Source organism: Mytilus edulis, chromosome 1 (assembly GCF_963676685.1).
Source record: "Mytilus edulis chromosome 1, xbMytEdul2.2, whole genome shotgun sequence".
NCBI classification, from domain to species: Eukaryota; Metazoa; Mollusca; class Bivalvia; order Mytilida; family Mytilidae; genus Mytilus; species Mytilus edulis.
Genome location: NC_092344.1, coordinates 15,597,761 through 15,624,182, shown reverse-complemented (window position 1 = coordinate 15,624,182; position 26,422 = coordinate 15,597,761). Strand labels below are relative to the sequence as shown.

The window sequence follows — 26,422 nt, the reverse complement described above, 5'->3', positions numbered from 1 at the left end:
CGACTAAAAAATCAACAAGCTAAACAAAGCTTTATAAATGCAATGATACCATATTAATTTACAATATATCTGATGCCATATTAATTTACAATATATCTGACGCCATAATGTTACAATATATCTTGACACCAAACTAAGTTACAAAATATCTTATCACAGAGAAGCTTATATAAACAAGTCCGCCATTATGTTCTCATATACTTCAGGGGTGGTTTGTAGGGGTAGAGCTTTTCAAGCTCTTATTGTTTAAAGTTGCTAGCCCTTTAACAAAAATAAAACTTTATCACTACATCTTCATTTACTTCTCAAATAAATCTGAAACCCTAATTTTCCCACTTTTGAATACTGTAGATAATACTTGACACAAGCTTTACATATATTTAACTGAAGCACCTTCTATTCAGATTTAAATTTTGCAGCAAACTTGCACATGAGACTCTTTTTCTCCCATTGTTTCAATAAATACAAAATAAGCAAAATAAAGCCCTGTAAGAAAAATTCTATGACATCAGTTCAAAATAAAATCCTTACACAACACATCTCCAGGAAATAACAGTTTACATTATTCTGAATTTTCCTTCTCTAACATACGACAATGTTCATGCAATCTAATTGCACAGTTTAAAATATGTTTTATACTTAAATTGATTGATTGTTCTTTAGTTTACATCATTACATACATTTTAAAGAAAAAAATTTCATTTGAATACTGCAGCTTTTGTAGAAAAATATGAATAGCTTTTTTTTTAACATGCACCGCGTACTGTTATTGAATGGAAGAATTTATTTTGTCTGAATATATATAAAGATGAATGACTAATGATTTCCTCCATTTTCAATTCTTACACAACATAACAATTTCATAATGTTAAATGAACAAACAATTAAAATGATTATTTAAAGATGTATTCTTTTGAACATTTCCTATATTAAATTAGTTCATAGAAGATTAGAGGTTTAACTTATCTTTTTCCAAACTATGATTTTTCATATCTAAAATATTGTACATGTATAAAACAAAAAGCCACCACTGAATTGTTCTAGATACTAAATTTATATGAAGTCTTGTAAATAATTTAGCTCAAGATATGAAATGAAAGCACTAAACAATTTTTCTAAAAATTTCATTTAGTTACAGAAATGTTAGCACTATTTTTTCTAAGTTTTTTTAATTTTATTTAGCTTTATAAATGTTAGCACTAAACACAGTTTTAGTTATTTCCGCCATTTTGTTTCTCAGTCATCAAGTTGACACAATAAAGCTACCCCTCTATTGATCCAATGGTCCTCTGGTTCTGTGGAGGGTATCAGAATGTTTAATACATAATTTGTTGAGTGACCAGTAGTTGACAGTGTTCCTCTTCTTGCACTTGTTTTATATACTGAAAACAGATTGACATAAATTATTACAATGTGCTTAAAGAAAACATACATATTAATTTGATTTTTCAGCAAGATTTTTAAAAATAAATCAAAGAAATCCAATTTGCTTCTTTGGAAATTTTATGTATGTTCCAACAAAACTCTTTACATGTAATACCACAATTTATGACTGTATCAAGTAAGGCTATCTTAGCGGCTATCACAAATGATATCTGTATGTTCCTTATGTCATAACTACAATCCCCTCCCCTTTTCACAAATGTGACCTAACTATTTAACTATTTACCAGGTTTGTAATAACATAAGCAACAAGACGGGTGCCACATGTGGGGCAGGATCTGCTTACCCTACCAGAGCACCTGAGATCACCCCCCCCCCCCCCCCCCCTTTTTTGGTGGGTTTCATGTTTCAAAGTCTTTAGTTTTCTATGTTGTGTCTTGTGTACTATTATTTCTCTGTTAGTCTTTTCTTTTTTAGCCATGGCATTGTCAGTTTATTTTCGATCTGTAAGTTTGACTCTCCCTCTGGTATCTTTCAATCCTCTTTTAATTCTGTATTGATCATATTTGTAAGTATCTTTTTGTACAGCTATCGTACCACAGACGTGTTGGTGTTTGGTACGTTCTGTAGTACTGTTCAATAGTTTTTAGTTATTCCTGTTGTCCTTGTTATGTATTTAAAAAAAAAAATCAAACAGAATTTCTGTTTACTTATTCAATATGAAGACTTACCTGGACATGAGTAGGTTTGCTTTTCTTCAAATTTATGTTTTTCTCCTGGTTTCAATTGTATCTACACAATGATTTAAGGAATTAAATACCATATTTGTTCTTAATAATTATTATTTTTGTTTGAAAAAAATTGTTCAGTATTTTTTTAATCTTCCCCTGTTTATCACTGTAGTTTATATATAAATATCTCCTGAGATCAGACATAGTGTGTGGTTGGTAACCTGATTGATACTTTTTGTCTAGTGGCAAATATTACAAACATATTCAGGATGATAACATATTCAAATGGTATGAATATGCAACATTCCTTTTACAAATCTACATGTTGATCTGGACTTTAAATGTACTTGCTCAATAGGTTACAGTACAAAGGAAGGCATGTTGCCCATACTTGACACAGAGTGTTGGCTATGAGTAAACCAGTCTACTTTTTTTTGGCTTCAGCATTTTTGGTGGCAAAGCAGTAAATAGAAATTGTAGTTTTTAGATTGACTCTGTGACTACTTAGGCCTCGTAGATCATTACAGCTGTCCTTACTGCTGATTTAATTTTTTTACCAAAGAGAAAGGTGTGCATGAAATAACAACTGTCTTCAAAATCACCATAAAACTGTCACCTGACGTATTTATCTGTTTTGTTTCATTATTAAGCATTTCATATTATTTGTGTTTTCAGTGTTATATGTTTCCCATTCATATCATATTCATTTTTCATATTCATGTTTCTTGACGTTTGACGACAATAGTGTTGCGCTGCATATTTTGAAATAAACTATAGCTTTGTACCCTATGTTTTGCTTTACGTACTAAATATTAAAATTAGTACAATAGAAAGTTAAAGCGATTCTTTATTATTATTTAAATGATATATATTTACATTCAAATAGCATGAGTTAAGCATGAGCTCAAAGTGCGGCAATATTAACCATATAAATACTAATATAATTTCACTATTCAGGCCTTTTTCAAAAAATGTGGATTTTCTTGTACAATCAATATTTCTAAAAAAGTGTAAATATTTTTATCCAATTTTTAGATACACAATTTAGTTTTTGGTGTGTGTAACAAGTTCCAGCAAATTCAATATGAAATTTAGCTACAGACATTGCTTCCAGTGGGTTTCAAAGGGTCCAAAAACCCCAAAATTGCTTGTACGAAATTTAAAAACTAGTCTTTTTTAAATGCTGGTTTTAATACCCAGCGGAAATTTTTTTTGTTGTTGTTGTTATTATAAATATATAGGTATCACTGCAGGTATGTATACACAAATACAGGGAATTATTAGATTTTATTAGCATTTTTTTTTACTTTTCATTTCGTACTTAAAAAAATGTCAACTACATAACGCAAATGAAATAATGTTGCCAATAAACAACTGATTATATCCCTTGTAACTAAGGAAGTGCTCTCTACTTACTCTTCATCCTCTGATGACGTGCTTAATGTTACAGGATGACATCATTGATTCATTTCATTATAGATTAGTTTTGGTGAGTACATATTATTCCGTAATTTTATTCTATGTCAACTTTGTAACGGCAAAAACATTGATAAATTTTGGCATAAATATTTTTTTTTTACATAAATCATTCAAAGTCTATAATACTGACTCTAATTCAATAAAAACCATTTATCTGGTAGTATTAGGGTCAAGAAAAACATCCAAAAACCACAAATAGGTCAACTACATAACACAGTGAATCGTTATGTAGTTGACAATGCTGAATTAAATTCACTTTAAAATATGTTTCTATAAAGTGTTATTTTAACTGTTTTGAAAAAAGTGTGATGATTTTTATGGAAATATATATCAAGCAAAATGTAAATATTATTAAAAAAAAATTAGGGACCGAAACTAAATCCGTTATGTAGTTGACATATGTCCCATACTTGTTTCTATGTTATTTTTAAAAATATTTTTGTAGTAGCATTTAATATTGCATATTTTTATTTCAGGTTGTATTGTTGTTAAACTATTCCATTTCATATATTAAAGTTGAAAATTGAATATTTTTTTGTATTGTTATTTCACAACTGAAATATCCACATTTTTTGAAAATGACCCATTCGAGTGAGTCACTGGTCATTATTACAGTTTTGGTGTCCCATTTTTCCTGCGACAAAATAGTAATACTAGATTCACTGTGATCATGAGAAATAAAATAGATGACTCAAATATCATAAACAATTGTTCATATTACTTAAGTTATCATTTTTCCATTTTTTTATTATTTTTTTTTTACATATACAGTAAAATGTAAGTATAATACTAATTTGTGTAAACAAAGGATACAATAGGCATCAGATCATACAGTATCTTTGGTTCAGATTCCACTATTTTCCTCTTAGACCTACACCAACGAGCTCCTTCCATGAAAAGTCCTCTGATATAAGCACCATTTGTCTATTGAACAAAAAATGAATCGTTTTGGTAATTATGTATAATACAAAGGATAAAATGCACAACTTCCAAGAAAGCTTATTCAAATTCCTTAAAAATATCAAAAAGTTTCATCAGTCTATGCATTTGTCATCATAACATACAACATATGGTCCCTGCAAGAATTAGTTCATGGGCCAGAAAGAAGAAGTCAGATCTGAGTAAAAGAAAAGTTTTGTAGTAAATTCTGTAAAATATTTATCTACAACAGTAATAGTGTTTCATCACCAGAACCTCACTCTTTTCTTCATGTGTGAACAAATCATTCTCTCTACAATATGATTATATATCTAAAACGAGTGCTAAGTGTGATCATTTATTATAATTGATCTTCAAACTGAATCCTTTTCCTATACGTGAACTCTATAATACTATATTATCTATCACAAAAATATACTATATTATCTATCCAGAGACCAAACACAAAATTATACTATATTCAACTATCCAGTGATCAATCACAAATATATACTATATTTTAACTGTCCAGACCAATACACATAGATTACATTCAGCTATTACTGTATTAATTTCATCTGACCGGGTATTGTTGCTATTGCTATACCTGTTCAATTTAAGAACAATTGTTCAATAGAAATATATTTTCTAATTATGAAATTAAATTTTCTATCAAAATATTTTATGTATTGAAAGCAAATATTTGTACGTTTCTTTTTTATTTCAATTTGTATCAGAAACTGAAAACAGGTATATAGTAAGCAAACCCATGCCTGATCAGATAAAATTAATTGATTTGATACAATTTTAGGTGTGTAACAGTCATCATTCTTTTGATCCATAATTATAAATAATTCAATCATTAAAGAAAATTTTACACAAAGTTTGGATAACACTACAAGGTATATTTGTTCTCCATTATTTAAAAGGACGGAGAAGAATCCAAAAAAGGCAAGTGGACCCTTCTTTATACCCCCTCCCCCCAAAAAAAATGTCTTTGCAATTATTGACAATATCTGACTGACAAGCCCCCGTAAATCTGCCAGTGTTTAACTAAAAAAAATTTTTTTTGGACTGTTACATTATTGTGCTGAGTCATTTCTATAACATAAATAGTAAAGCTATACCAAAGTAGGCAAAATCTGCAATAAAATAACAAGTGTTTAAAAAAGTTCTTGGAAATAAACTTTTAAGCAATAGTACTAGTAAACAAATAACAATATAAAATATGTACATCTGAGAATATTTTTTTTTATAAATTTCAAATGCCAAAAAAATCAACTGTAAAAAGACAAATATTGCTCAGGTGATTCTTCTTAACAATTATAAATCATTCTATGTAGCAAACACAATGTACTGAAAACATCTAAATAAAAAAAAATGAACAAAAACACAGCATCTTGTTTTCCTGAATTGTCAAAACTTACGGGTTTAGATGCCATGGAAGTTTCTGTTGTTGTTACTTCAAACTCATAGCCTAAATGATCGATGGGAGTTTTATATTTCCTGGCATAGTTCTGCAGTACACCAGTCAAGAAGGACTGAGTGAAATAAAATCCAGAAATCCAAAATACTGGTGGGGTACCACTGTATATCCAGTCCTGAAATATAACAATGTAGCCCATCAATATATACTCAACTCTTTCAATAGCATTTGAAAGGATTGCTATTTGAAGAAATATCTGGATGTAATTAATACAGTGGGTCTTAAGGAAAGTAAGTTAGTTCAATAAGATTCTTTTATCAGACTGTTAGGATGTCAGATAAAATAAACTAGCATTTCAATAACATTATACAGAATGCAATTTTCCCAAACTAAAATTATACTCCAATCATAAAAAAATTGTAAAGCTCATACAATGTATTTATATAATGTGAAACCAACTCATTGTTGTGGATATTTTTTCCCAATTTATCCATTATTGTGGTAATTTTTATGGCCCCGAAAGGAAGTTGTCGTTTTACCCTTGTCAGTTATTCCGTAATTCCGCAACAAATCATTATACAGTTTTTTTTTCTAAAAGCCTTCAGATATTGGGCTGATTTTTTGTATGTGAGTTATCCATGATGAGTTATAAAGTTTAAGTTTCGTTCCGCTCTGCTAATTTTTGCTGTAATTTCAGGCTTTGGACTTTGATAAATTTTTGAAAATCACAGTTATATGGACCTTTTTTCTAAATGCTTTCAGATATTGAGCTGATTTTTTGTATGTGAGCTAACCATGATGAGATACAGATCAAGTTTAAGTGTCGTTCTGCTCCCCTAAGTTTTGCCACTTTGAAAATTGTTAAAAATCATAGTTATATGGACATTTTTCTTTACGCCTCCAGATTTTGAGCTGATTTTTTATATGTGAGACTACCATCATGTTTGTGTCCACATATGTTATTGAAATTGCAGATTTTTCAACTTTTTGAGATGGGGCCATTCATGTCACTTTGACAACATCTAGTTTTTCATGATATTTCAAAAATCTTTGTTTTATTTATACATTGTACAATACTAGATCCAACTTGGACATATTTGTGACATTTCATATTTACGTTGGTTTTTTTTTACTAGTTTTACTAATTTAAAAGTTGTATCAATGAATTGCTAGTGAAATTTATTTGCTTATTCAGTATTTTAAATGTTACATTACCTTAAAGAACTGTAATCTGGCTATAAGATCTGTTATATATGACCCTAGAGGCTTTAGGGATGGATAAGATTTGGAAGCCCAGACAGATGGCACCTAAAAATGAATTAACTTTCATATTAATTTTTCATTCATAAAATACAAAAATCGTACATTTTATTTAAATCCATCCTTGTTAATTAATTAAAACCCTTTCAAGGCGAACAATGCATTGAGGCATCCCCGTAGCCAGGCCGAACAATGCGTTGAGTCATCCCCGTAGCCAGGCCGAACAATGCTTTCATGCATTGACAATCACGTGAGGAAAATAATTTTCGTCTTTTTAACTCATTTCCCCCGTAAAGCTACGTTTAACCCAATAAATATCAAGGTTTTCAACAAGCTTGCATGTTACAGTATAAGAATACGTATTCTTACTGAGTTTGACGCCTAATATTTACCATAGTACAATGAAAGATCGGTAGCGTCAACAAACAAAATAAGTCGTCGCCATTTTGTACAAGACATGTGATGCGAACATGTGACCTTTTAGGTCAAGAAAATGTTATTCGGAAGGAAAGTCAAATATAATTTCATTATTAATTTGATTTATATAATGATTAGAATAACGAAAAATGCTTTTCAAAACTTCATGGAGAATAAAAGTCAAGTAATAATTGGACTTCCGTGGGCGCGGCTATTCCATTTTCCCACGAGTGCAAAAGGTCGCACTCCTTTTATGGAAAATCTAAATAAAACTATCCAATCACTTTCCTCTCCCACCTGCTCGGTGTCAAGGACGCCAAAATCGTAGTAAATATAGTAAAATGTCGTCTGTAACATTTTGAAAATACAAAAATGTTCGACACTTCAGAGGAAGAGTTTAAGGGGTTTTCGGCGGGTGAAATCGAACTTGCATGCCAAAGATATCAAGTGCAATTAGCCCAAAACGGCATTGGTGATGATTTTCTGATAAATGATGTTGAAAGTGAACTGTCTGATGACAATAATGATGAACCACAACTTGTTGACGTAAATAATGCCGGTGATGCACCCAACAATGATGGATGGCACCAAGAGTTTGATATTTATGAAAGAGGTCTCCCCCATCTGTTCCAACCTAGAAAAACTACTGGTCCACAAAATATATTAGGCCCAGAGAAGGATATAATTGACTTTTTCCAACTGTTCTTATCTGACCACCTTTTACAACAGATAATTGAGAAAACTGATAGCTATGCAAAGATGCAAAAAGATTAACAACAACTAAGTTTTCAATTTTGCAAATATCATTTTGCATTTCTCCTCATCTCGGAAACTTTTGTATGAGCATACTGCAAATGTAAAGAGCTATATATTTAGAGTAGGATAAAAAAAAAATGGCAAAACTCCAGCAAAACTGAATTTTTGCAACTTAATATTAGGATATTCACTTTATTTTTAACAAATAAAAAGTTGGGATTATAAGGGGAGATAACCCACATTTATTTTTACAAAGAAATGTATAGTAAAAAGGTTTATGCTGGTATGTAGCAAAAAAAACCACATTAATTTCTAAGAGTAATCGCTGAACAGGTAAACATTATAGTCTTATCTTTCCTTATAATGATCTTTTGAAAGTTAGAATACTCTGAAGATTTTTCTATCCAAACGTCATAAACATTTTTGATATTTACAATTACAGCTGTAAAATTTGATAGTTCTTTTTTTCACTTGATATTAACAAAGATTTAACTTACTTTTCCCAACATCATACTATCAAATCCATCCTCCAGGTCAGCTGATATAGACATAAGCTTAACCACCAATCAAATATGTCGTCAACATCAGCTGACATCGAGATTAACTTACCTTTCCCACCATCATACTATCAAATACGTCCTCCAGGTCAGCTGATATAGACATAAGCTTACCTTTACCACCAATCAAATATGTCGTCAACATCAGCTGACATCGAGATTAACTTACCTTTCCCACCATCATACTATCAAATACGTCCTCCAGGTAAGCTGATATAGACATTAGCTTACCTTTACCACCAATCAAATATGTCATCAACATCAGCTGACATCGAGATTAACTTACCTTTCCCACCATCATACTATCAAATACGTCCTCCAGGTAAGCTGATATAGACATTAGCTTACCTTTACCACCAATCAAATATGTCGTCAACATCAGCTGACATCGAGATTAACTTACCTTTCCCACCATCATACTATCAAATACGTCCTCCAGGTAAGCTGATATAGACATTAGCTTACCTTTACCACCAATCAAATATGTCATCAACATCAGCTGACATTGAGATTAACTTACCTTTCCCACCATCATACTATCAAATACGTCCTCCAGGTAAGCTGATATAGACATTAGCTTACCTTTACCACCAATCAAATATGTCATCAACATCAGCTGACATTGAGATTAACTTACCTTTCCCACCATCATACTATCAAATACATCCTCCAGGTCAGCTGACATTACAACCAATCCTTTTATTGCTTTTTTAATATCCTGCAGAGATGTTCTGACCACTTGTATCAATCTGTTAAATCGTATCAGTTCCTGTAGCAGTACAGTGTTCATGGACTCGTTATATCTTACTGGATAACGGTTCTGAGGAAAAAATCATAAATTACTTACAATTTACTCAATTAGTATCCATAGTTGCAGAAAATTCAAGTCTTCAATTTAATTTTTTTTTTTGGAAAAGGGGGGGGGGGGGTTGATAGGGGGCTACAAGTGTCATTTGCAATTGTAATAGGAATGATACCAATATACGACCAAAAATTTTTCAATTATTGCGGTCTTATAAAAATAGCTTTGAACTTCATTTTACATTTATATTTTATGGGCAATAACACTCACTTTTGTTAATAGTTGTGTAATTTTCACGTTTGTTCTCATTTATATTCACCCTCTGTAAGTGATAAACACACATATCAAACATAATTAACTCCTTGCATTTCAGCAGATGAGAAACAGTTTATGATAGTTTATTAAACATCTCCTAAAACTGATATTAAATCTTTAATAGCAGGCCATTTTTATGTTATTGCGAACCCTATCTTAGTTTTCCATAGATTCACCTGCAAGTTACCTGTCGATTTAAACTTTTGGCAGTTCTATTGTCCCATCTAACAAATACAACAGTTATTGTTCTCTGTGTAGTTTATTCACTGGGACCTTTAAATTTCTTCTAGGAGAAATATATCACTCATTGATTAATTTACCTGACCAAAAGATTATCTTCTTTTTTATTGAAATACTTCTAATAACTCACATAAACTGTATGCAATATTGTATTTATTCAATATTATCATTAATATATTTTCAATCTGTTCAATATAAAATCTGGTTTAATACTAAAACGTTTATTTCAGACACATTTTTTAGTATTTTCCAATGAATTTACATGTTTTTGTTGTTGTTCATTAATAGACTTATGTTTATGAAGACCTTAATTTAAAAATAATAATATTCAAATTTTTATTTATCAAACACACAAAAATATCGAATATTTGATCAGAAATCAACTTTTAATTTTTGAATCAGTATTACAAATGTAATATTGAACACATTAAAAACGAGTTACTCCAGGTATCGAATAAATACAACACCACATGCAGTTTTGTGAGTCCTTACTTAGTATTGGTATAAGTATTTTTTCTTCATTGACAGTTCAATTTTTTGTTCAGGTAAATTAATCAATGAGTGATATATTTCTCTTGGAAGAAATTTAAAGGTCCCAGTGAATAAACTACACAGAGAACAATACCTGTTGTATTTGTTAGATGGGACAATAGAACTGCCAAAAGTTTAAATGGACAGGTAACTTGCAGGTGAATCTATGGAAAACTAAGATAGGGTTCGCAATAAACAAAAATGTGTCCTAAGTACACGAATGCCCCATCCACACTATCATTTTCTATGTTCAGTGGACAGTGAAAATGGGGAAAAATCTCTAATTTTGCATTAAAATTAGAAAGATCATATCATAAAGAACATGTGTACTAAGTTTCAAGTTGATTGGACTTCAACTTCATCAAAAACTACCTCGACCAAAAACTTTAGCCTGAAGCGGGACGAACGGACATACAGACGGACAGAAGGACGAACGGACGAACGAACAGACGGACGCACAGACCAGAAAACATAATGCCCATAAATGGGACATAAAAAACATCTGGAAGGCAGGCACATGTAAGTGGTTAATCTTTGTCTAAATGTTTTTGTCATATTGGATAATTTGGTGTAAATGGCAATAGTTTGGTTGGGTCTGTTAAATTCATTCACATCTTAAACTGATTTTAGATAATTTAGAGCTTGACAGAGTTAAGCACTTGGCAACTGTTGAAGATTGTGTGCTGATCTCTCTATGTATTCTTGATTTTGTTTTGGGTTAATGTCCTATTGCATTAATTCATATGATGGCACTGTCCTTGGTTCAGTCATGAAAAAAAATAATCCTTCAAAACTTTGATGTTATCCAATCAAAATCACAAGAAATAATATTTTACTAATTACTGTAACACCTTTTTTTATTACCTGAACTTCATCCAAGTTAAAATCTGGTGGAATTTTTGACAAAATATCTGATGCCAATTCTTCAATGATTTCTTGAGATGACTTCCCACCACCTGCAGACTGTTAAAAATAAAGTAAAATATTATTTATTTTCTGCACTAGAAAGCAGTACAAATCTGTATATGACCATAGTCTGAAAAAATATACATACAATATTGTTTATACATGTGCGTAATAACATAAATGTGATATTGTGAGAAAATGAGAACAAACCGAGTCTCAATGGAATATGCAATATTTTAAACAAATCAATATCAGGATTTTTTATTTTCTTATTTTTTTTGTTAAAAAAACCCAGATATGAATCAATAATTTTTATATGTTACTAGAATCAAATCATTAATTGCCTAATTTTAGCAGTTTATACTGGTTCAATTAAAGACCAAATCAGAAACATATTAATATATATGTCTCTGACCAAATTTACTTTTACTTTATCATATGCATTTAGGAGATAACTGTATTGTATTTTAAGCTCCGACAGCATCAATTGGGGATTTGATGGTCACAAAATAAGTTTACTAAGTTTATGTCAATTGATGCCATGTAAATATGTGACGTTATCCAATCAAAATGAACGTTACAAATTTGTTGCATTAGAATTCTTTTTGTTCTCATTCACGAACAGCAATAAAGCAAAAAGTGAGAGATTTGTGACAAGAAATGCTTTTATACAAATTTTTTTTTAAATATTCACATACATAAATATATAATACATATATGTTATCCTTTCATATACATGTAATAACATAAATAGTGAATATAATATAATATTTCATAAATATACAGGTGACATATAAATACATGCTAGATTCCTAAAATAACATATATATGTATTCTGTATATAACCTCACAACATAAAATTTAGAAATTCCTTATTTAAAAAAATTCAAATATCAAAACAGAAAGACTTCATTTCAATCAAGTGCGCTTATAATAAGGTAAAACTCTTTTAAGGATAAGAATGGATTTAAAAATATCAGTGTTTCTGCTTGTACAAGGACTATCCTGTAAAAAAAAAAAAAAGTCAATAACTTTTTTTAATTTGTTTTCTTCTGATCCAAACACATTAGCAGGACAGTCCTTGTTTATGTGGGGTTAACAGTATTATTTTCAAACTTATACACAACATTAATAAAGGAAACAAAATGAATTTAGACAGGATTTTTCACCCAGAAGCTTACATTATCACCATCTTTAATTTCCTGAAATTGTGAAATGTTTTACTAAAGTAATTCAGCTTATAGATATTCAAATATAATATTGAATATAACTAGACAATTCAAGTGTCTAAAATACTGTAAATTCAAAAATTATTGCAGTGTTTTTATTATTCAATAAAATGCAACATGGTTATAATCACATCAATTTAAAATTGCATTTTGAAATTTTTTAAATGAATTAAACAGGATTTTTCTCAATATCACAAAAATTAAAATCTCATGTCTAAAATGACAAAATTGCAATAAGAATTGCACACAATAATTTCTTAATTTACAGTATATAGATCTGTCTGTGTATTACTAAAACTGATAAATAAAATGATCGCTACTGAAACAAAAATAGTTAAAACTGTGAAAAGAAATCATCTATAGTGTAATACAATGTATACTGAATAAATATCATTAGAAGTGTTCTGTTGCTTAGAAATGTGTGAACGTAATATCACTAAACATTCAATCTGTAAAAATACTATTTGGTGATAAATTCATACAAAAACATGCATATATATTACTACGTTTCATGCAATTATCATAGATATATTTTCCCTTCTACATAAGATTAAAGATCATTTAGGATCTAGAGTTGTAATCAAACAGAGCAATCAAGAAATAAATGATCAACGTTTTCAGCTACGATGTCCCTACTCACCTTCACTATCTATAGAAACATAAATAGCAAATTCAATAATTAATATTTTGTCATTGATAGTTATTTCCAAGAGCTGATTATTTTTTTCTCTCCAACATACAAGTTTGATGGTTTCTTTACTAAACCTTTATTTTAACCATAGTATGATGCTATGAAAATTCTGACCATTTGCAGTCATATAAGCTGAAATTAGGAAGTTGTTTTCTCTTTTGACTTGGTTGTTATTTTGATATTTGTGCACCTTTTATAGCTTACTTCAAGGTATGTGTTTTTCTCATTGTTGATGGATGTATGGCGATTTGAAGTTCTTAACAACATTGTTCATTAGTGGATAATTGTCTCATTGGCAATCATACACATCTACTTATTTTTCAAAAGTAATAAATAGCAAAGCAATTGGCTATGTTATTCATCAAATTTCTCAGAACATTTTCATGTGGTTTCCAGTTTCCATTATCAAAGTTAAGTCAAGTACCAATGTATACAAGACTTTGCTTACAGAGGATTATTGCTCCTTCTTACTAAAACAAAGGTAAGTTTCTGTCAGATTTATTCAGATAACAATATATGTACCGGTAATTTCTAATTTCTCAAGCTAAGGTTTTGTTCATTGGAAATCAGAAAGCTAAATTACCAGTAAAACCAACCCTAAAATGATCTGTAATAACAGACATTGGATGTTAACAAATCTCCACATAATGTTGTTTTTTAACATTTATTAAGCACTAGGTAACCATAAATGTAGCTCAAAAGTTTGAAAGCAAAACATCAAGGATGCAACCCAGTCACACTAATTATAAATGTATTAAAGATCAAATTGTGAAAGATCTGTAATGATGAAAAATCTTGAAAAAAGATTCCCAGATTCTCTTTCCAAACCATAATAAAGCACTGTATAGAAGCAATAAAACTGCAAATAAAACAACTCAAAAAGGTAAAAATAGAAATAAAGAAATAGAGTCATCATAAAGGCCACTTAATCCCTGATCATTATTAAAGTTTTCATTAAAATCATTAATGAATGTCATCAGTTGCAGATCCAGAAATAATCATAAGAGAGGGCTCCAGTTGTGTTTCAGTGAATCCCTATATAATCAACTAAATATTTCCCACAAAAGGGTGGGGGGTGATCCCCTCTAAATCCGCCTATGCTCATGGTGACCTAATCACAAGTGTTTACCTTTATTACTATAAATAAAATGTCAACTGACCAAAAATTAAAGGGTTGAATTTGGTATACAAATTAAATCCCCTTACCTCACCAATCCAGCAGGAAAACCCATGCTTAAGAGGCCGTCTGCTTCAGCAAAAACAGACATTTGGAACTCACAACCTCAGTGTAGACTGGCTAGTGATTACAGTAGTAGAACTACTTAAAGCACTTGGCCACTGAGGACCCCACCTAATTCTATCATGGACGACACCGAGGTCCCCACCTAATTCTACCATGGACTTTTGTCAATAAACATAATACATCAATTGTAAGACAAAAAGATCATTTTGAAATGATTTTTAGTACCTTACATCTGTACTTGAAAGCAAGTGGCACTTTCATAGTTGGTTGGGCGAAGAGATAAACATAAGTTCATAAGCAAATAAAAATAAAAGTGAAGTAAAAAAACAATGAATGAAGAAATTAGTACCGGGTCCTATTCACACAAAAAACACACAAACACATACCATGCATGCAAAATAAGGGTAAAAATAAACAAAAACAAATAAGTTTAAGGTAAACAATTTACAAGTAATAAAGTAAATAAAATGTCTAAAACGAAAGATTGAATAGGAACAAAAAGACAAATCCTTGGTCTTTTCAGTGAAAATATAACGTTTAAACAGAAAAAATCTGACAACAAAATAACTCATATTTTTCTTTTCTAATTTTTTTGGCAAAATTACAGCAGTATGGAATTTTTCACTCCTTTTACAATTTATGAAATTTTCAACAAATCTCAACATTCAAGCAATCTTTATTCAATTCACTATACATTTTTTCCAATTTTCTGTGGATCAAATACTACTGTTAAACTAAGTGATCTTAACAGTAATTAGTGATACATATGGTAACATGGAATTATAATTCATCTCAATCAATGCTTCATAATATCTTTTGACTTTTACAGAATATTTTTTCACAGCTGAGAAAAAAATCATATATTTAAGGGATGAAAAGCATTTTCTAATTGGTTTTTGGTATCAGCTATTTTCTAATATTATTTCTAGCAATCGAGAATACAAGTTATGTTCTACATGGAATTTTTTTTATATACAGATTAATATACATTCTGTACAATTACTGGTACATTGCCTCACCTGACGTGGTAACGTTAGAAGGATCCCTTCAAATAACTGCTGAGTTTCTTGTTGGTCTTTAGATATATCTGCATTTTCATGTAAGCCAAACACCTGAAATATTATATAAAAATTCAAATCAATCATTTCACTTCTTTCAAACAATATAAGCTTTTAATCACTGTACTGCTTAAATCAAGGTTCCAGATTTTTTCACATAATTTCAGTCATTTTCGGATGATTTGAAAGTTTGGGTCCTTTCTTCAAACTTTCGAATTCATATTTAAGATTAACCATATCATATCTATCTCATTCTTGTAAAGAAAAAAACTAACAGATTACTCTTTTAGACTTCTTTTCCAGTTTTAATTTTATTATGAATGGAAAAAAAATGTTTAAATTTCCTTATATAGTTGTAAAGATATTTCAAAGTAAGGGAAACAAGATTTTGTCACACTTGACCTATTGACATAATTTCTAAAACATGTGATCAAAAACTTTCCCTGGTGTTGTCAGAAATTTATAGGGACATCTGTGATGTCTTGTTAACGAGTACAAATAGCAATAAGGTGTATACTAATGATACTTCTAATTAAGGATAGATAAATTTAACTCATGCATACCTCAGGATGTGGCATCAGTGGTAATTTCCTGATGTACTCAATATAATTATTGTATGTTCCTTTAGGTGGAGCATAGTACAATCCACTTGTAGAAAACTTATATTCATCATCTGAAATAATCTCTTCAGAGTAAAATATTTTCAGCAGACTAAGAATTAACCTTCTGTCAAGGTCATCTGTGACTCTGCCACCATAGTTACACTCTCCAGTTAAATATGTCAGGGCTTCCAATGGTGGTGCATCATAATCATTGACAAACATCTGTAAAGGAAAGACAATAATGATGATAATAAGAAGTTCAGATTTGTATTACGACTGGAATTCTTGAGAATCAGTTGTTCATTTTCGTTTCGTTTCATTATTACTATGGGCTTTCATTATGAGAAAAATATCATATGTAACAACTAGTAAGTAGAAAAATCAATAAATCATATTACACCAAAATGAGACTTTTTTTTACAGAATTTCTATCAAATAAAAGTAAAAATCCTTTTCTTCTAAGCAATTTAAAAAAAAATCAAATCAATAAATCATTCACGGCAGTTGTCAAAGTTCAGATTCTATATTTACTGAATGCATCTCTATGTAAGGCCTTTAATGCATTCCTTTAAAATGGATAGTTACCAGCAGAGGCAGATTTAAGGGGGGCACATTGGGTACCCGGCCACCCCTTTTCTGGGAAAAATTTGGTAGATTATATAGGGAATCACTGAAGCATGATTGGAGCGGGCCCCTCTTAGGCAGTCAGTGGGCCCCCACTTATGAAAATTTCTGGATCCACCACTGACCAGTACATTATATTGTACGCTAAATCAACAGAAAATTCATGAAAAAAAACCACAGTAAACATGGTGTGACCTATAACGTTTAACATTCACAATATGTGACTTGCATGGAGAGTCTTCTCATTGGCACTCATGCCACATCTTCTTATATCTATTAAACATTTATGCAAGTATCAGATGTGGTTTAATGAATTACCTCAAGTTGTCTGACAGATATTCTGAGATCTGATTCGTTAAATTCATATGGTATATTCCAACCTAATGGACCAAACTTCCTCCTCTCTTGTACCAAGCCATGGAAGAAACACAATCCAAATAATAGCTTCTCAAAAACCTGAAATCATATCATTTATATACGTAAATTCAATTCATCAATTTGACAACTCTTTAAAATTCATTGTTTTCTAATCTGCCAATAATAAAAAGAAAATGAATACATGTACCATAATAACAAACAAGTAAAACTTCTAGATCTGGAATATTGCAGAGTTAGCTCCATTGAAGACCTATTGGTGACCTTCTGCTGTTGTCTGTTCTATGGTTGGGTTGTTGTCTCTTTGACACATTCCCCATTTCCATCCTCAATTTTATTGAGCTTTCTAGATCTGAAATATTCAGCTATCTTTTAAAACACAAAACTGTATATGCATTCACATTTTGAAGACTTAAATGTAATTTGTAAAACACCTGTATCACATAAATTACATTTTCTTTGCCTCCATTTAAATAGGTACGGTATATTAGCTTACCTAGAAAATATTTAACCTTAAGTTTTGAAAGGTCAGTTTATCCTGGTCGTCATACAATAGGAGTTGACTAAAATTGGCTTTAATAAGAAATTTATAGTGACATACATGATATTATTACGGTACTTACCACAGGTTTATTGCACAAATTAAAGAATTCTGGGTCTGAGATAGGATCATTGAGGTACGATCTGAGCAGGTTTGCTCGTAGACCTTTGGGAGGTTCATTGGTCATCTTGACACCATTCTGTAGTACAGATACTGGGAAGACAGGTGAAGGATAACTGGTCAGCCACAGTCTAAATGATGGCTTGGTTTTAGCGGGATCTGTGATGATCTAAACATAGAAAAGTTGAATGATTTTAATCCTCAATTTTTTTGGCACAACATTATAAACTTCCTCAGTTAGTTTTGCTATAATTGCAGTCGGTACTGCTGCTAATTGATTATGTGAATTGTACATTGTTTTTCAGAAAGATTTTTTTTTTCACATAGAAATCAAATCATACTATTTTAAACTCCTCTGTCATAATATACCTGCGAAAAAATATTGTTCTACAAAAATGAAATGATCATTAAGCCACATGTTCATTTCAGTGTAATGTTTGCCACTGCAATCTATTCAATTCACAGCAAAGGAACTAAAATCTTCTTGTGTAGCACATGAATATATAACAACAACAAAAAAATCCTATACTTATAACTTCATATTTACTGTCTGGCTAACTAATGATTGTTTACTTACTGTTTCACATATTCTCTCTAACTCTCCAAGCCATTTACTGTCTGGCTAACTAATGATTGTTTACTAACTGTTTCACATATTCTATCTAACTCTCCAAGCCATTTACTGTCTGGCTAACTAATGATTGTTTACTTACTGTTTCACATATTCTCTCTAACTCTCCAAGCCATGATGCTGCTAAATGGCAATTCTGTAACACCACCCATGTCCCATCTTCAACAGCCTAAAAATAGGTTATAATCATTAAGACAAGTTCATTCAATTTAAACCTCTGTTCACAAGTATACACAATTTCTGCACCAAAACAATTATGTCTACTTCAAAAAGTTAAACAATTGAATACAAAACACAACACAGAAAAATATAAGACTGAGTAACACAGAACCCACAAATATCCGATGGTGATATCAGATGGTGATATCCGATGGTGATATCAGATTCTCCAAAAGGGTAAGTAATAAAAAATTATAACAGCATACAATCAATGAACACATGAATTATTTTTTGTTGAATGATTTTCTTTTTTATATTCTGTTATATTCATTGACAACTCAGGACAATTTCACAGCTTGACATAGTGTATAGACACGAGTCTATTGTTGAAGACTATAAGTTGCTTTCTAGAAAGATGTCTTTTTGATATTTCTTATATATTGAAGTATCCCAAATCTCTATATATTCATATATTGAACCTTAATTTTCGTTACATTATTTTTTCCTCTCAAGAGCAAGTGAATAGCAAAATCATAGAAACCTATCTTACCTCTTGTATCATCTTCTCTGCTATAGGACCTTGACCTTGGCCTAAAGAAATAGTCTGCAAACCTTTACTGCCAGGAGCTGTAATATAGGGAATAAAAGTTATTATCTGAAAATGGAAAGTTTTATTCATGTTTTATATCATATGAAGATTAATTTGTGTACATATGAATAATTTGTGTTAAAAATGTTTGAGAGTTTCAGATTAAAACGCCTTACCCACAGAAAATATATTTCATATTTATAATGTATAAAGATAAAGACTTATTTGCATACATATGAATAATTTGTGTTAAAAATTATTGAGAGTTTTTAGATTAAAATGCCTTACCCAGAGAATTAAAATATTTCATATACATATACATATGTATTAATATTAATAATAATCCTGAAACCTAATAAGCATGGACAGCATTTACTGCAATATCTTTAAAATTATTTAATGAACTCAGATATTTTAAATTAACTTTACCACAAGAAAAGATACAAATTTTTGCCACAAGCTTTAATTCTTGATGAATAAATTTAAAAGAAACAGATTTAAAAAATTCTGTTTTTACAGTATTGCAGCAAAGTGGTAAATTACTCATAGACAGAAAAGATGAACTATTGCCAGTAATATTTGAATTATAATACACAGTTACAGAATATATACAGGATTTATCTTATTATCAAAATAGAGATATTTCATTTATAGAGTATTAACTCGTTATACAGCCAAAGGCATATCTATTGTGTATTTAGGTGTGAGAATATATAATGCAGCAGGCTACCATGCAGCATTAGGAATTTTCAACACCCATGTGATTAATTTTAAAAGAAACCTAAAAATTTCAGAATGAATTACTTTTGTCTGAATTTAAATAAACTTTAAGGAAGTTTTGGTCCTCAATGCTCTTCAGCTTCGTACTTTATTTGGCCTTTTTAACTTTTTCTGTTCAGAGTGTCACTGATGAATCTTTTATAGACGAAACATGCCGTCTACACAAATACAAAATTTCAATCCTTGTATCTATGATGAGTTTATTTAAATTAAAGATAGTTATAGGATTATGATATTTTGTGAAATTACAGATGAACAAATGCACTTATTGAATATTTTTCGTTGGCCAAGTGGTCTAAGTAGTTCTACTACTGTAATCACTAGCCATTTAACATTGAGGTTGTGAGTTTGAACCCTGCTTGTACAGGTGCACTTGATTCCAATTTTAATTGACTAGGATTGTCAGTTTTCCTATCAAAGGTTAGTGGTTTTCTCTTGGCACTCCAGCTTCTTCCATCTATAAAAACTGACCGCCACAAAATAGCCCAAAAGTGGCACTTAAAGTAGCATTGAAACAACAACAAAGATGACAGTAACAAAATAAATTTAAAAAAAAATAACAATATCAAGTTAGACATAACAGTTCTACAGGGGCTACTAAACATGGGAATAGTTAATTATTATACATATCAAATTTTCACATAGTCAAGCTATAATTTTTTCTGGGGTCCAAATTAGGGTAATTTTGAAAATATTAAATCCAACACATTATAAGCATTTTATTGAATAATAATGAACAATTGCTGTAAAAAATTAATATTACAATGCTTTACTATTTAGAAACATTGTAGAAATTTTAATTCAAAATCACTATGGATGAAGAAAATTCTATAACCACACATGCAGTTAGATTTATATATGTATCATGCAATTGTTATTATTTGGAACAGAACATGCACTAATATTTATACACACCTAGGTTAATTTAAATCATTAATAAAACTTTGCTTATATTTTCTTTTAAAAGTTTTTGAAATTTTTAAAAATAATCAAGTTATAGTATCTACTAATAAACACTTGTGAATTATCAAATCTAGTTCATATACATGAATATTTAATGAATAATAATCTATTGTTTGAAAATATATTGAAGAGTAGGTTTTGTGTTCCTTACACAAATTCAAGACTGAAAAATAAAGTATAAAGTGTTAAATGAAAACTATAATTGCTGCATTAATTATCTTTTATTAAATTTAACATAGACACCAGGTCAATAAGCTATATTGCAGAAATTTTAATATAAAAACTTTTTTTTAAACATGAAGCAATTATAAAATTCATCTAACTCCATATATATGTGATTATGACATATAATGTGCATTCCCGACCAAGTGTGTGCATCTAATTTGGCATGCATGTTTGTAGACATATATATATATGATCTACGTGACATACTCTCACTTTCTTGTTTTGGATTAAGTCCAATAATTGATGAAATAAGTCTCATTTTGGATTCGGCCTTGGTCATTTCGACCTTTGGTTTAATGATCCTAGGGAGTAGACCTGTTAACGTTAGGATAAGTGTTAATTATAAGGTAAAAAATCAAATCTTAAAACCATACAAGAGGGAAATAGGAAATAAAAAAAGTTCAATATCAATTGACACTATATATATGTAGGACTCTAAAGTACGATGGTCACGCTAAAGTGCGATGGTCTGCGCTAAAGTGCGATGCCTCTATACGCTAAAGTGCAATTGTCCGCGAAAGTATAGACGTAATAAAGGAACTATGGATTATTATGTGAACGGTCGTTTATACAAACACAAAAATGAACATGCTGTAAGAAAATTGTAGAATATTTTATTAACAACTTAAAGTGCATAAGTATCCTTTATCTTGTTTCTATTAGAAGCTAACGGCTATATTAAAATCATTGTTTATGTTGCAGTTTACTTTGCGGTCCCTGTTAAAATACTATTGATTTTATTGAAAAGTAAAGTCGGTGAAATAAAGGTACATTTTTTCATGCGTAAATCATATATTATGCGCTAAAACATTAGTTTGTACATTTTATTTGTACTCACTGCGAAAAAGGAAAAAGCTTGGTAATCACTGCATTTCCCCCTCATTTAAATTAATAATTTTTTAAACAAATTAATGTCACACAATAAACGAATTTCGAATTTGTAATTTACAATGACGACTTTCAGGGGGGATGTTCACATTAGTGATAGACTGTGTGAACGGCAAGAAACGCCAATTATCAAAATATTTGAAACCGGCCCGAATTTAAAAAAAAATCATATACAGGATATATAGATTTTTGTCACACTTAAATTAACATTTTAGCAATAACTACGTGGTCATTCTTCTTGATTTAAAAACAATCACTTAAGCCTACCGGTAATTATAAAGTCTATCACATATGTTATAAAACCTAAGCATACTAGCTTTTGCAAAAAGATTATTTATTAACATCCGTGTTGCTTAAAGTTTTAAGCCCTTTAACATTAATTACCCTTTTGATCCATTACACTTCAGCGTGATATTTAATCGTACTTTAGCAAACAAACAACCATCGCACTTTAGCGTGATACACAATCGTACTTTAGCGTAGACCATCGCACTTTAGCGTGACCATTGCACTTTACGAGTACCATCACACTTTAGAGTCCTACATATATATTTCTCTATCTGAGAAAATTTTGTATTAAGCATCTTCATTTTCTTATATTCAGCTTTTTGATTTTTATTTAAATCTTTAAAAAAAGTTTAGGCTTGAAATAGTTTTTGATATAATTCATTTTTATTAAAGTAAAATCAAATTCTTCTATTTTGGTTTATTCTCCAATTTTACTGTAATTCCATCACTATTTGTTTAAAAATCCCACTTGTATGGTGTACAATGCAACTAAAATTACTAAAAGCTTTAATGATTTATTTCAAATAACCTGCAAGTAATGCAAAAACACTTAACCAAATGACCAGAAACTCAGTGAGCACAATAAAATCAAAACTCTTGTATCTATTAATCCTATATTGCAATGATAAACTCTTATAACACTGAGAGCACAATAAAATCAAAATCCATATGATCTATCCCTTAACTCTGTGAGAACAGTTCAATCAAACTCATTGTATTCCCTTAAACCTAAAGTGGTATGATGAACAACAGAACTAAAACCCAAATATAACTTACACTTAATGTCATTAAATGTTTTGGGAACATGGTAAGAAACTCCTGTTTCAGATAAATATTTTGTTAATTAATCATAGGTATAAAGCATTTCATTAATTTGAAAGGATAAATTGAAAAGAATGAAAATAGATTTGTTGAAATCAGACATATTTTAACATTAAAAACAAATGCACATTTTATTTTCCAACTAAAACTGAATATTTTTTCCAAAACTATTGACAGAAAACTTTATAAAAATTATTTTAAGCTAAAGGTTTCCTAATAATTTTTTGAAGTTTGTAATTCAATTATTTAAAAAAAAAACCACAAAACTACTTGATGAATTTCATTCCTAAAGGTTTACTAGCTCACATGTACCAGTAACTATATAACTAGCATTTATTAACTGTGGTCTATGACTAGCCAATCTTAAAAAACATATAATCTATAGCCTAATTTCTTCCATTATGCAAAACTATATAGGTTTAAAGTATCACTGTGAACTAGTCGATTTTACAGTGAAATGATTTTACAAATCACATATGAATAAATAAATCTAATCTGTACAAGCCTTGAAGCATTTACTGTAAACTATTCAAAAAAGGAATTAAAACAAGGAAAATTAAGATGAGGCTAAACTTTCTGCAAAACTGACTAAATGTATCTTTATGTAAGCCACTCAATTATAATTATTTAGAAAATCACATCAAAATGTAAATATTGTTCTACTTAGAAAGAATTATTTGAATAAAAATATACCTTTCTCTTCGGCAAATCTGTAGAGGCCAGCCATTGGATCAGCACCAGGAGAGAGAACAAATATCAATGGAGTAAAAAATGATGAATCACTAAAGCTGAGAGACAGGTCAAAGGTTGGTGGTTCAACATACTTATGTTCCATAGTATCCACAATGAAGTTCTGGATAGCAGGAATCATCTGTTAACAAAAAAAACAAACTTTTTTTATGAGGGGTTATGTTTTATTTGATGTATGTTTCATCCTAAATGTAAGATAAAAACCAACCAGCAAAATATAATTATGTCACAATAAGACTATGTCACAATAAGACAATGTTACAATATGTCTGTCACAATAAGACTATGTCACAATATGTCTGTCACAATATAACTATGTCACAGTATTACTATATCACAATAAGACTATGTCACAATAAGACAATGTTACAATATGTCTGTCACATAAGACTATATCACAATATGTCTATCACAATCTAGCATTTTCACAATAAGACAATGTCATAATATGATTATGTCACAATATGACTATGTCACAATATGTTTTCAGCACAACTTTAAAAGCCACTAACAGTATGAGTACATGAACAATGTTTAAATTTGTAAAATTGTGTAAAATCTCAGATATAAGATCTAGAGTTTCTGGAAATACAAACCTTATCAGGTCTTAGACATCTGAGGACTATGAGTTTCTGTAATTTATCCAGTCTTTCACACCAAGGCTTTGGTAAATCTTCAGTTTCAGGTGAGGGGGAATCATAGATAGTCTTCCATTGTGACAACTAAAATAGAGATGTAATATATTACAGTCATTATCAACAAATTAAAGAAAATTTTCTATGAATTCCTATAACCCCATATATCAAGGTCTTTATTTTGTTTGTCATTAAATGTAATTAAGAGAAATAGTTAAACATATCATTATCTAATTTAATAAATCTTCATTACAAGTCTATATAGATACATAAGTTTAAACTCGCTGCATTTATTTGCACCTGTTTTAAGTCAGGAAACTGATATTCAGTGGTTGTCATTAGTTGATGTGATTCATAAGTGTTTCTCCTCTTTTTTTTAGATTAGACCCTTGGTTTTCTCATTTGAATGGTTTTACACTAGTAATTTTTTGGGGCACTTTAAAGCTTGCTGTTTGGTGTGAACCAAAGCTCTGTGTTGAAAATCGAACTTTAACCTACATGTATAATGGTTTACTTTAACAAATTGTGACTTGGATGGAGAGTTGTCTCATTGGCACTCATACCACATCTTCTTATATCTATATAGGTCATTTTCACAGACAAATTTTGCTTTGAAGTTGTTAACATTTTATGTGAAAAGTGTCAGCCTTACTTCATTCCAAATATCTATATAAGAGTTTCAAATACAAGACAACATTTGAAAATAACATTTTTTAAAGGTTTTATATAAAAACAAGAATGTGTCCTTAGTACACGGATGCCCCATCCGCACTATCATTTTCTATGTTCAGTGGACCGTGAAAATGGGGTAAAAACTGTAATTTGGAATCAAAATTAGAAAGATCATATCATATGGAACATCTTTCTGTGTACTAAGTTTCAAGCTGATTGGACTTCAACTTCATCAAAAACTACCTCGACCAAAAACTTTAACCTAAAGCGTGACAGAGGGACGAACAGATGGAAAGACGATCAAACTTACAAATGAATGAACGGATGCACAGACCAGAAAACATAATGCCCATAAATGGGGTATAAAAATGACACATTGTTTTAAAAGTTATCTAAACATACCAGGCTCTTAAACTGGTCCATAAAACCTTTAAATGCAGGTAAGTCTGAGCATCGTACAATTTCACTCCAGGATTTCTCAGGGAGCCAAGCTGAAGCAGGATTAGGGAAGGGATTCTCCAAAGCCACACCACCAGTCAGTAAGAATCGCCATTCTCTGTCATCAATTGTCCCTCTGTAAAATAAAATATTGTTTAGCCATAAAAAAATAATGTCATGTAGCTGATAATAAAAAAAACTCTTTAATGTTTTGTCCCATTTTACGAACTCTTCTACTAGAATTTTTTTTCATATTGATAAAATTAATTAAATTTTAAGAATGGAACAGGTCTGAAGAATGAGGTCTCAGCAACTTTCATACCAAGTGGAAAAACCTATCACCTGAAATAAACCAACTATGAATAAACTTGATAGAGG

At 30.3% G+C, this 26,422-nt stretch overlaps 1 protein-coding gene across 1 annotated transcript in view; it reads right to left on the bottom strand.

The window, feature by feature from the left end:
- Positions 1-1,086: 1,086 nt before the first annotated feature.
- The window catches only part of LOC139510780 (dynein axonemal heavy chain 3-like), a 130,466-nt gene continuing 105,130 nt past the window's right edge, over positions 1,087-26,422 (bottom strand). Inside the window, exons 73-90 of the mRNA XM_071297313.1 lie at positions 26,009-26,180; positions 24,896-25,021; positions 24,243-24,420; positions 21,759-21,866; positions 19,545-19,621; positions 18,918-19,004; positions 18,167-18,373; positions 17,487-17,624; positions 16,506-16,766; positions 15,904-15,996; positions 12,903-12,923; positions 11,680-11,778; positions 9,565-9,747; positions 7,153-7,245; positions 5,939-6,112; positions 4,407-4,517; positions 2,115-2,175; positions 1,087-1,382 (exon numbers count right to left, since the gene is read on the bottom strand). Of these exons, the coding sequence (XP_071153414.1) occupies positions 1,237-1,382; positions 2,115-2,175; positions 4,407-4,517; positions 5,939-6,112; positions 7,153-7,245; positions 9,565-9,747; positions 11,680-11,778; positions 12,903-12,923; positions 15,904-15,996; positions 16,506-16,766; positions 17,487-17,624; positions 18,167-18,373; positions 18,918-19,004; positions 19,545-19,621; positions 21,759-21,866; positions 24,243-24,420; positions 24,896-25,021; positions 26,009-26,180 (2,335 nt within the window). The 3' untranslated portion in view covers positions 1,087-1,236. The remainder of the gene's footprint in view (positions 1,383-2,114; positions 2,176-4,406; positions 4,518-5,938; positions 6,113-7,152; positions 7,246-9,564; positions 9,748-11,679; positions 11,779-12,902; positions 12,924-15,903; positions 15,997-16,505; positions 16,767-17,486; positions 17,625-18,166; positions 18,374-18,917; positions 19,005-19,544; positions 19,622-21,758; positions 21,867-24,242; positions 24,421-24,895; positions 25,022-26,008; positions 26,181-26,422) is intronic.